The 12,828-nt window shown below is 40.8% G+C and overlaps 1 protein-coding gene across 2 annotated transcripts in view; it reads right to left on the reverse strand.

Annotated features, from left to right (window-relative positions):
- SUGCT (succinyl-CoA:glutarate-CoA transferase) overlaps nt 1-12,828 on the reverse strand; it is a 745,635-nt gene that overhangs the window by 670,602 nt on the left and 62,205 nt on the right. For both annotated transcript variants that reach the window (XM_032758266.2, XM_058445557.1), the window contains exon 6: nt 11,604-11,724. In XM_032758266.2, the coding sequence (XP_032614157.1) occupies nt 11,604-11,724 (121 nt within the window). The remainder of the gene's footprint in view (nt 1-11,603; nt 11,725-12,828) is intronic.

Below are 12,828 nucleotides of genomic sequence, written 5' to 3' on the forward strand. Positions count from 1 at the left end.
AGATGATTTAAAGAATACAGGAGGATGTGCATAAGTTATATGCAAATACTATGCCTATCATATCAGAGATTTGAACATCCACAGAAGGTCCTGGAACTAATTCCTCACATAAACTTAACTGTATGTTTGCCAAATTTCTTAAATTTGACATCTTTCACTTGAAAAATCTTTGTGCACAATATATTCTTTACAAGTTGGATTTCACTGATTCCACAATCTGGTATTCCATCAAAATCCCTGATCTTTCCAGGTTCAAACTATTACCTACTCCACATACTTTTAACCTTTGTGATTAAATATACTGAGGTTCAAATAAAAGGCTGAAAGTTGTGGTATTGCACTAATGCTGGCTTGAAGAAACATGCAAAGAATGGAAAAAAATAATTAGCGAGATGAATGCTATCTAAACACTATCTGACATGTATGTTTTTATCCTTTTAAGTATAAAATTTTTTTCTTATCTAACATTACTTCTTTAAATTTATGGATTTATTTCCCAGGCCTATTACCATAAGGGGAAACAATTCAGTTTTGATGACAGGGTTTTTGGATGGTGGCTAAGTCCTGGCATGTTTATCTGGCACGATCTATAAAATATTCAATTTGTGAAAGTTTTGAAATAACTACTGCTGTGACATTAACTAGTATTGTCATCTTTTTCCTTTTACTCTCCCTAGTCTCCAAGAGATTCTTTAAATTGGAAACTATTCTAACCATATATCAGAAATTAGAGACCAAAGATGAAACCAACTGATTCTGGTAGGTAATGATCTATACTAAATTTATACCATATTTCTAGGCCCAGGCGATCTCTTTGCTTCTGGAATTTTAGAGTATGTAGAAAAACAGTTCAATCTCCTGTTAAAGTTTTGGGTCTCTCTTTTTAAAATCAATAGTATCAGAAAAATAAAAATATCTGGGAATTGAAGTAGACCACATACATTTATGTACAAAGTTGTGTCATGAGAGGGTACTGGCATATCCCTAATTACACCCAGCAGAGCTCTTCTAAGATGAACAATTTTGTCTTTTTTTTTTTTTTTTTTTTTGAGATGGAATTTTTCTCTGTCACCCAGGCTGGAGTGCAGTGGCATGATCTCAGCTCACTGGGTTCAAGCGATTCTCCTGCCTCAGCCTCCCAAGTAGTTGGCATTACACGCATGCACCACCATGCCCGGTTAATTTTGTATTTTTAGGAGAGATAGGGTTTCACCATGTTGGCCAGGCTGGTCTCAAACTCCTGACCTCAGATGATCTGCCTGCCTCGGCCTCCCAAAGTGCTGGGATTACAGGCGTGAGCCACCGTGCCCAGCCAATTTTGTCACTTTTGACAGAATGGGAAATCACTTTATCCATGTTCCAATCCAATCCATTTTCCTTTTTCCTTTTCTCTTTTTATTTTTGTTTTGTTGTTTTTTCGAGACGGAGTCTTGCTCCGTCGCCCAGGCTGGAGTGCAGTGGTGCAATCTCAGCTCACTGCAACCTCCACCTCCTGGGTTCAAGCGATTCTCCTGCCTCAGCCTCCCCGAGTAGCTAGGAGTACAGGCACATGCCACCACGCCTGGCTAATTTTTGTATTTTTAGTAGAGATGGGGTTTTGCCATGTTGGCCAGGCTGGTCTCGAACTCCTGACCTCAGGTGATCCACCTGCCTCAGCCTCCCAAAGTGCTGGGATTACAGGCATGAGCCATTGCACCAGGCCCTTCTCTTTTTAAGACACAAGTTCTCACTCTGTCACCCAGGTTGGAGTGCAGTGGTGCAATCAGAGCTCACTGCAGCAATCAGAGCTCACTGCAGCCTCAAACTCCTGGGCTCAAATGATCCTCCCACCTCCACTTCCTGAGTAGCTGGAACTACAGGCTTGTGTCATCATGCCTGGCTAATTTTTTTTTTTTTAATTTTTTCTAGAGATGAGGTCTCACTATGTCACCCCGGCTGGTCTCAAACTACTGACCCTCACGCAATCCTCTTGTCTTGGCCTCCAAAAGTGCTGGGATTACAGGCATGAGTTAACGTGCCTGGCTTCAAGATTTTCTTAACCCCACAGTTTCATAAAGAATTCCCAGGCCGGATGTGGTGGCTTATGCCTGTAATCTCAGCACTTTGGGAGGCCAAGGCAGACGGATCACGAGGCCAGGAGATCGAGACCATCCCGGCTAACGGTGAAACCCTGTCTCTACTAAAAATACAAAAAATTAGTCGGGCGTGGTGGCGGGCACCTGTAGTCCTAGTTACTCAGGAGGCTGAGGGAGGAGAATGGCGTGAACCTGGGAGGTGGAGGTTGCAGTGAGCCAAGATCGCGCCACTGCACTCCAGCCTGGGTGACAGAGCAAGACTCCGTATCAAAAAATAAAATAAATAAATAAATAAATAAATAAATAAATAAATAATTCCCAAGTAGGCTGGGCACAGTGGCTGGCTCATGCCTGTAATCTCAGTACTTCAGGGGACCAAGGCAGGAGGATCACTTGAGGCCAGGAGTTTGAGACTAGCCTGGGCAACATAGTGGGATCATATCTCTACCAAAAAAAAAAAATTAGCCAGGTGTGGTGGTGCATGCCTGTGATCCCAGCTACACGGGAGGCTGAAGTGGGAGGATCACGTGAGCCTGGGAAGTCAAAGCTGTAGTGAGCTATGATCATGCCACTGCACTCCAGCCTGGGTGACAAAGTGAGACTTTGTCTTAAAAAAAAAAATTCCCAAGGAAAACTGTCATAATGTTTCTTACACCCAGTAACAATTCAATATCACCTTTCAATTGATTTTTTATAGCAGGAAAATATATTTCTAAATTATATATACAGAAAAAGTTAACCTTTTCACTTGGGTTTAAATAGTTGAAAATATCTACAACATTACCCAAAATATGTTTATCTTATTAAATAAATATTCTTTTTTTTCTTTCTTCTTTTTTTTCTTTTTTTTTTTTTCTGAGATGGAGTCTCACTCTCATGGTGCGATCTCAGCTCACTGCAACTTCTGCCTCCCAGGTTCAAGTGATTCTCATGCCTCAGTCTCCCAAGCAGCTGGGATTACAGGTGTGCACCACCACACCCAGCTAATTTTTGTATTTTTAGTAGAGACGGGGTTTCACCGTGTTAGCCAGGCTGGTCTCAAACTCCTGACCTCAAGCGATCTACCCACTTCGGCCTCCCAAAGTGCTGGGATTACAGGCATGAGCCACTGTGCCAAGCTTAAATAAATATTCTATTTCCATACTTCAAAACTTTGAAGACAGCTATCTCATATTCACTCCACTTAATGTTCCTTACTACCTGAAAAACATATTTCTTCAGCAAAATTTGCTTTAAAGAATGTTGCAAAGAGACTCCTTCTCTCAGTTTCATCTGAGGCTTCAAACCCCCAAAAAATGTCCTAAGTGCCAGAACACTAGCACAGATAACACTAAAAGATTATGAAACCAGTTTTGCTGCCATTATCATCCATTTGAGGATATGTGAGAAAAGGTGAAAAGCTGAATAAAACCTTCAGCTGAATTTCCTTGGAGAGTTGTTATTGTATGCTAGGCATCTCATTCTGTCATAAGAGAGGAGCAAGCTGTTTTCCCCTTAACTTAAGCCACACAAGAGAGACTTCCAAAAATGCATCAGAGACCTTGACACACGCCAAGGGAATTTGGGAATTCTGGGAATTTGGAATTACCTAAGCACCTGTGGCATGTGTCTAAAAGAATATCAAAGGCAAGGGGTTATGGCTACATCGGCTAAAAGCAACAGAGCTAAGAGTTGGGAATAAACTGTACACCTGCCAATGGTGACAAGGAGGAAGGAGGATTTTTCCCCATGGGCCAAGTTCACCATGAGGAAAGCAGAAGGAGTTTATCTGAAAAGGAATTCTACCCATGAGGGCTGTCTATAGGACAAGGTGATCATAACAGATAGACTCTGTGTATAGACAACCACAAAAAAACAGGGACTGAAGCAGGAGAACTATAGTCTGAGGTCTCTGAGGAGACTACAAAACTCCCCATAAAAAGAGAGCCACCTACAGAACTTCAGGCACACAGAAGGCTCAACTGCAGGTTACAACTACACCAGTCAAGTAATACCCTTTTTGCACCCTTTAACTTGCTTCCCTTCCCTGGGAGGGCCTGATTCTGAAAAAACCACAAATAGCAGCTAACAATAGGAAAAGATGGATAATGAAGAAAATGACTAGGCTCTTCCAAAACACATAGACATGCAGACACATGCATGCATGTGCATACATAATACAAACACACACACATGCAACATATGTGCACCTGTAATACAAACACACACACATACTCTTCACATTCCCAAGAAAGTAGCCTGAAGTTGGGGAAAAGGAGACGTCATAAACTGGACAAGAGTCTGAGGTTTTGATGTTAGATTGGACTGAACATTTTAATACTTTAAACGAAATAACTGCCAGGCATGGTGGCTCACATCTATAATCCCAACACTTTGGGAGGCCGATGCAGAAAGATCACTTCAGCCCAGAAGTTCAAAACCAGCCCGGGCAACATGGCGAAACCCCATCTCTACCAAAAATACAAAAACTGTCTGGGCATGGTGGCATGCACCTGTAGTCCCAGCTTCTCAGGAGGCTGAGGAGGAGGATGATTTGAGCCCGGGAAGCAGAGGTTGCAGTGAGCCGAGATCGCACCATTGCACTATAGACTGGGCAACAGAGCCAGACCCTGTTTCAAAAGAAAAGAAAAGAAAAGAAAAGAAAAGGAAAGAAATAATTGGGGAGAAAAAAATCTATAGGACTTGCTTGGGATTTCATCTATGAGCAAAGAGAATAAGTGGACAGTGCAGGTTTGCAGAGGTGGGCTGGGAGAGAAGAAAGTGTCTGCTTCTACTCCAGTAAGTCCAACTCATGTAACACATCTGTTATATGTGTATGAGTATAAAGAAATATTTAAAGATAAAAGGTTATACTGTTGGGGAATAAAATGGAGGCATAAAGTCATTTTCTGGAATCAGTCCATGTCTACAGAAAAAATATAATCTCAGTCCTTAGCTCCAAGGGCTGTGTTTTGAAACCCTACATGTATATGCTAAGTTTCTGTTCCCCTGCAGAGATGGTGTCATTATTTCTTTAAATAATGAGCTTAATATGAAATGGTAAATATGTCAAACCACACTTTCACTAAAGATCACTGGCTATAAAGTTGGACAGATGGCCACAATATCCTGAAACTCTGGTGAAAAAATATTTCTTGATATAAGAGGGTGCAACAGAGACACTCATAATTTAGACCAGTAGTTTTCAATTGTTTTGACTATGAGGGTTCCCTCTAACATCAAAAACTATCATCTCCATATTGATTATTTATTCAGTCTAAAAATGATGCTTAATGCAGTGTGAATATCGCCAGATGAACTAGACTACTGTCTTTAGAAATTTTAAAAAAATCTTGCTGATTGTTATCCCATTTTACTCCACTCTGCCTCTCTTATTTTATTCTTCCTTCTCTTCTTTTCTTCATTCCCTCCTTCCTTTTTCCTTCATTCCCTCTTCCTTCCTTATTTTCCCTCTCTCCAGTCTTAATGTCTTTTCTCACCTTCAAAACATCTATGAATTTGCAGTATGGATTTGCAGATCCTATTCTAATTATTCTATCTTTTTTTAAAGCTATGGTTTTGTGGTGAATATGCCGAAAATAAGAACACACACACGTACAGACTAACTCATGCCATAAGAATCCAACTGCAGCAGTGTTTTGTTTTGTATTCCCGTTGCTGTGATATGAATGTAGAATGCAGTTGCTAAATAATTTGCCTCATCCATTTGGGCTCACCATTCTCTGCTATTGACTCTGAAACACTATGAGGGCCTTTAATAATCTTTAAAAAATTATCTTTATAGCTACTCTGTGAAACATGAGCCCCATTTCAATCTCCAATGCCTATAATGAAGTCAGTCAACCAGGAATTGAATTCTACCTCTTTTTTTTAATCTGCATTCTACTGAAAAATCCTACTTCTTTTAAAGATTATGATCCTACCCCTCCACTGCTCAGACCCATCCTAGCATGCCATGGCCCCTGCACACCTCTGCAGTATCTTCTCAAGCATACTGCTCTCAGTTTTTAGTGTTCCAAACACTTCAGCTTTCTCTTAGATTCTTAAAGGCGTCTAGATCTTTCCTACCACGGAGGTTTTGCACATGGTATTTTCTCTGCCTCAATCACTTCTCCCCTTGCTCATTACATGGCTGGCTCCTTGTCATCCTTCAGATCTCTTAAATGTTACCGCCCCAAAAAAGCCTTCCCTGACAAGCCCATTTACAGCATGCAACCCCTCCTCTGTTAATCTCCACCACAGTACTGTTTCATTCTTTCAAAATAGTATAGTTTGCTAATACATGTCGTATTTATTATATGTTTTAACTTGTTTATAGAATGTCTCTGACCTAGGCTGTCAGCTCCTTAAAAATGCAAGGACAATGTCTACATTGTTTGCCCTGAACACTCAACACAGCCAGGAATATACAGCAGCTCAAGAAATAGTTGTTTGGGGGTAGGGAAGGGAAGAAAGGAGGGAAATAAGGAGGGGAGCTATTTGGGCATTTCTGAATCCTTTATTCTCACTTAAATCATAAAATACAGAATGACGAATACTCATGTACCAGCCAGTCAGTTTATTTTGCGAATATAATTGAAATTCTGTGTGTTTCTCTTCCCTGTCCCATATCCTCCCTCCCCACTCCCCAGGGTTAGTCATTCTCTTGAATTTTGTACTATTCATTACCTTGTATGTCTTCATATTTTAAACACATATATTTTGTATGATTTTAACTCTATGTAATGCTATATAAATAGAGATTAAGGAAATTGTCCCTGAGGAATTCACAAAAAATAAAAAAGGCACTTTTCAAACCCTCTTCCTCTAAAAAAAAAAAAAAGAAACTTCATTAAATGACATGTACAGTGTTCCCACTACAAACTCAGTCTAGTCAATAATATAAGGAAATGTTTATCCTTCCAGAAAGAAAGAGTAATGAAATTAACAAGAACAGCAGAAATAACATTTTAAAATGTAGTGGAGAGGATTCCTACTGCTAAATTTTTATAATTAATAACATGTTCAGAAGATACAAGGGAAAGAAGGTACAACTTAAAATTAAATTATTAGGGGAAATACCATTGTACTTCTAAAAGTATAGAGAAATATAGAGTGGTCACTTCACAAATATAAATATGTCCTTCAGAGAATCTTCCTACCCAGTGGTACACAGGAAACACTGCCCTTTTCACAAAAATAATTCCTAGTGAATAATAGCTGTTTAAACACTGCCCCCTAATGTGCATACTCAGCTCCCTCTGAAATGATAAGAGGACCATGCTAATAAAAATAATCAGGTCCTTCCTCCCTTGTGATCACTCCAGCATTTTTGTCCTGCAGACCAGATTTCATAGACTGAGGCAATTTCAACCACACAACTGTCAGAGTGCATTAAAGTCAATCTCCCAGCCATTCTAAGATTACTCTCATCAGCAATAGGGCCAACATGTGAGTGAGAACAAACTATTTGGGCTCGGACAGCACTGACAAGACAGCAATACCATTGGGAAACATCAGGAAAGTCTAGGATCTCAATCACAACATGTGCAACTTTAGACTGATGTAATCAGTCTTATTCAAAAAAAACACACACACACACAGACACACTGATTACCAAGAAAATCAAACATTTTTTTTTTTTTTGAGATGGAGTCTCACTCTGTCACCCAGGCTGAAATGCAATGGCATGATTTCAGCTCACTGCAACCTCTGCCTCCAGGTTCATGCAATTCTCCTGCCTCAGCCTTCCAAGTAGCTGGGATTATAGTCACCCACCACCATACCCAGTTAATTTTTGTATTTTTAGTAGAGACAGGGTTTCGTCATGTTGGTCAGGCTGGTCTTGAACTCCTGACCTCAGGTAATCCGCCCGCCTCGGCCTCTCAAAGTGCTGGGATTACAGTCACCCACCACCATACCCAGCTAATTTTTGTATTTTTAGTAGAGACAGGGTTTCGTCATGTTGGTCAGGCTGTCTCGAACTCCTGACCTCAGGTGATCCACCTGCCTCAGCCTCTCAAAGTGCATGAGCCACCGCGCCCAGCCAAGAAAATCAAATTTAAAAAAAAGAGATGAACCTTGCTTTATATGCACACAAACTCACGACTCATGAATGACTTTGGCTTCCAGAATAATCTGTTGAAATTTAGACTCCCTGACTAATAAATTTGTTCATGACTTCCACTATTGCAAATAAAATTAACAAGTGAAAGAAAATGGCAAAAATATAGTATTCTCAAGTAGCACTGTTCAGTGTCACCTAATTACAAAATCTATGTCATTACTTATTGATATGTCTAAGTATGGAAAGCATAGAGGCACTTACTACTAAGACAAGAAGCCTGAGTTCTAAACCCATCTGCTATTAAATAGCTGTGTGACCTTAGGTCTGGATCTGTTTCATTATCAGGAAATAAAGGAGAACAGAGTATATAGATGTTATTCTAATAACTGTCAGGGAATGAGGAGATTATAGAACAATGAGAGTACGTTTTTAGACTACACATATCTGCCTATCACCCTCTCATTCCTTCATCATATCACTAAAAAGGACATGATAGAACCATTCTTCCTCATCTGAGAACTACTGAATTATATAATCTATCTCCAATGCCATTTTGCCACACTAAAATATTAATACAGAATTTGAGAACTGTAAGAAAACTTAGAGACTCTCCAATCATTAAGTCAAGGCCCAGAGGAACTTTTGACCCTAACCAGTTAGTTATAAATGTGAATCATTAGGAAGTGTGGGCTTCCCAAGTAGACTAACTTTTTTTTTTTTGACTCAATGATGTGATAAAATGTATTATTATTCTCAATTGTCATCCTGCTCGAAACCCACGCCCTATGCCATACGACTTTGTAGTTCCTCCCTCTGAAACAGAATATATTTCACCACCCATTGGTATTGGACTTGGCCATGTGACTTGCTTTGACAAATACTCCATTTGTTAGCAGATGCATTGGGAGCAGAGGCTTTAAACACCCTGGTGAAAATGGGCTTGTTCTCTTGCACTCCACCTTTCCCTGTGAGGGGAGATGCATTTGGTGGCCACTGATCCAAGGGGGATAACAGACATGCAGAGCATACCAGTCCCCCAACGCACAACTTGGAGCCAAACCTAACCAGTCTGTATCAACTGAATGCCAGCCAACCACAGACATGGGAAACAGAAATAAATGCTTATTGTCATATAGCATTTTGCATTTGTTGGCTATGCAGCATTTTTATGGTAATATGATAATTCAGAAGATAATTTACCTATATTAAGATTTTAAACCTCAACATTTCCATTAGATTACAAGATTCTGATGGAAAAAAATCTCTCCCTCGCTCTGTCACACATATAAATATTGTTTAGACAGAAAAATGAAAATATGATTATGGATCTATAAAACAGCACATTTTAAAAAGTGAGATCTAGTGGCCAAGAATCATCTACCATGTACAGTACCTGTCATTCAGTACAGAAGTTAATCATCAGGGCCGGGCACAGTGGCTCACACATGTAATCCCAACACTTTGGGAGACTGAGGTGGGTGGATCACTTGAGGTCAGGAGTTCAAGACCAGTCTGGCCAACATGGTGAAACGCCATCTCTACTAAAAATACAAAAATTAGCCAGGCAAGGTGGTACATGCCTGTAATCCCATCTGCTCGGGTGGCTGAGGCAGGAGACTCACCTGAACCTAGGAGGTGGAGGTTGCAGTGAGCCAAGATTGCACCAAAGCACTCCAACCTGAGGAACAGAGAGAGACCCTGCCTCCAAAAAAGAAACTGCTCTTGGCTGTAGAACCCCTATCATGTGCTCTGCATTACAGGTGGAACTGGGAATAGAATAACACAATCACATAAGGCCAGGACTTCAAGACCAGCCTGGCCAACATGGCAAAACACCATCTCTATGAAAAACACAAAAAAATTACCTGGGTGTGGTGGCTAGTGCACTTGGTGTTGTCCTGCCTAAAACCCTCTTCACCAGTAGCTATGTGGTTCACTCCTTTACCCCATGCAGGTCTCTACTCAAATGTCACCATATGGGTAGGGCATTCTCCCACCTACCAGTATGAAATAACTTATCCTCACCCCACCCCCTTGCCAACTACCAGACTCAGTTACCAAAAACAAAAACAAAAGTGCTTATTTATTTACTAACTATCACCCTAACCTAGCATATAAATGCTCTAGAGAGCACAGATGGATTTTTATCCCTCCTGTATTCCAGAATCTGAGTCTATTGCCTGGAAGATCATAGGCTTGCAGTAAATATTTGGTGGATGACTGAGTAAAAACTTAAAATATTATGAATTTTTCTGATGCAAACTATTAATATAACATTTTATGTTATGAGTCACTTTTCTCTATTGCATCCCTAATTAAGACTTAAGTACTTATATAGAAAACTAAGTAACACTGTGACTTTTTCCCTTTAGCCTAAACATACACATACATGCATATATAAGTGGTTCACTGGCAAGGGCTGAACAACTGGAAGACTTTATGACACTCTTTTCCTTCCTTTGGCTTAGTGCTTCTGAATATATTGAAGGGATACCTTGGGCTCCTATGTTATTATCTTAAAGCCAATTAACATTTCGACTGTAGGCCAGGAGTGATGGCTCATGCCTGTAATCCCAGCACTTTGGGAGACCAAGGTGGGTGGATCACCTGAGGTCAAGATTTAGAGACCAGCCTCGCCAACATGGTGAAACACTGTCTCTACTAAAAACACAAAAATCAGCCAGGCATGGTGGTAGGCACCTGTAATCCCAGATACTCAGGAGGCTGAGGGAGGAGAATCCTTTGATCTTAGGGGCAGAGGTTGCAGTGAGCCGAGATCATGCCACTGAACTCCAGCCTGGGCGACAGAGTGAGACTCTGTCTCAAAAAAAAAAAAAAAAAAAAAAAAAGAATTGTTTTCAACTGTAAATTCACCTATGCAAGAGTTAATAACAGTACTCTGTAAACATTTGTAAAACATCAACATAAAAATTAGCAAACCTATAGGCAGACAATTCAAAGAAGAAATACGAATAGCCAATAAATTTATGAAAATATTCATTTAGGTTAATGTTCCTTAATAATGTTCAGCAGCCAAGGCCAGACGTGGTGGCTCACGCCTGTAATCCCAGCACTTTGGGAGGCTGAAGAGAGCCAATCACAAGGTCAGGAGATCGAGACCATCCTGGCCAACATGGTGAAACCCCATCTCTACTAAAAATACAAAAATTAGCTGGGCATGGTGGCGCGTGCCTGGTAATCCCAGCTACTCAGGAGGCTAAGGCAGAAGAATCGCTTGAACCAGGGAGTCAGAGGTTGCAGTGAGCCGAGATGGCGCCACTATACTCCAGCCTGGCAACAGAGTGAGACTCCATCTCAAAAAAAAGAAAAGAAAAAAGTAATGTTCAGCAACCTATACGGCCTTGGAAAAAGGAAAGCAGAATAACTTCCAAAAAAAAAGCCAGCAAGAGGTTTCTTATAGCAATAAGAAAACACAGAAACTGGAAAACCTTTTAACTGACAAGGGTGTGGGGTTGAAATACCTGTGATGGAACAATAGATGATGTGAGGAGCAATCTTGTCTATATCTTCATATCCCAGGCCCATTGCAGATAGTTTGCCAGGGACATAGTTTTCCACAAACACATCACAAATAGCTGCAAGCTGATGGAAGAGGTGAACATGAGTCAGACTTCCAACTCAACAAATCCCCATATGATAGAATTTTAACTTTACACAATTGATTTTCCCTTTGTAATAGCTCAGAAAAATCACAGGACTGATGAAGCAAATTTGATAAACATAGAAGTTCTGGTCAACTACTTAAAGCATTACTGTCAGTAAAATAATGGCTATTAAAGTTTTTGTAACTACATGTAAGTATATGCAGAATGGATTCTGCATCCTTCAAATGTAATAAATGTTTAGCCTACATGGTCTGTCCAAATAGATTCTCAAAAGATTAGGTAGAAAAATTAGAATGTAAGTACACTAAATCAATGAAAAACATCTTTTAAACCTTTACAAGAAAACTAAATAGGCCAGGTGTGGTTGCTCACTCCTCTAATCTCAGCACTTTGGGAGGCCAAGGCAGGTGGACTGCTTGAGCCCAGGAGTTCAAGATCAGGAGTTCGAGACCAGCCTGGGCAACACGGCAAAATCCCATCTCTACAAAAATTAGCCAGACATGGTGGTGCATACCTGTGGTCCCAGCTGCTCGGGAGGCTGAGGTGGGAGGATCAGTTGAGCCGGTAAATCGAGACTGCAGTGAGCCGTGATGGCGCCACTGCACTCCAGCCTGGGAGACTGTTAGACCTTGTCTCCAAAAACAGACCTAAACACAATGTCTTTACTACTCAGCATCCCTATTATTATGTAATATTCCTCATTATAACATGCACTTAATGCACATAAGCAGGATTCTGAAATGTTTTCTTTTTTCTTTTTTTTTTTTTTTTTTTGAGACGGAGTCTCGCTCTGTCGCCCAGGCTGGAGTGCAGTGGCGCAATCTCAGCTCACTGCGAGCTCCGCCTCCCGGGTTCACGCCATTCTCCTGCCTCAGCCTCTCCGAGTAGCTGGGACTACAGGCGCCCGCCACCACGCCCGGCTAATTTTTTGTATTTTTAGTAGAGATGGGGTTTCACCGTGGTCTCGATCTCCTGACCTCGTGATCCGCCCGCTTCGGCCTCCCAAAGTGCTGGGATTACAAGCGTGAGCCACCGCGCCCAGCCGATTCTGAAATGTTTTCACACCTTTCAGATGCATTCT

This window comes from Hylobates moloch, unplaced genomic scaffold, assembly GCF_009828535.3.
Source record: "Hylobates moloch isolate HMO894 unplaced genomic scaffold, HMol_V3 SCAFFOLD_1, whole genome shotgun sequence".
Lineage (NCBI taxonomy): Eukaryota > Metazoa > Chordata > Mammalia > Primates > Hylobatidae > Hylobates > Hylobates moloch.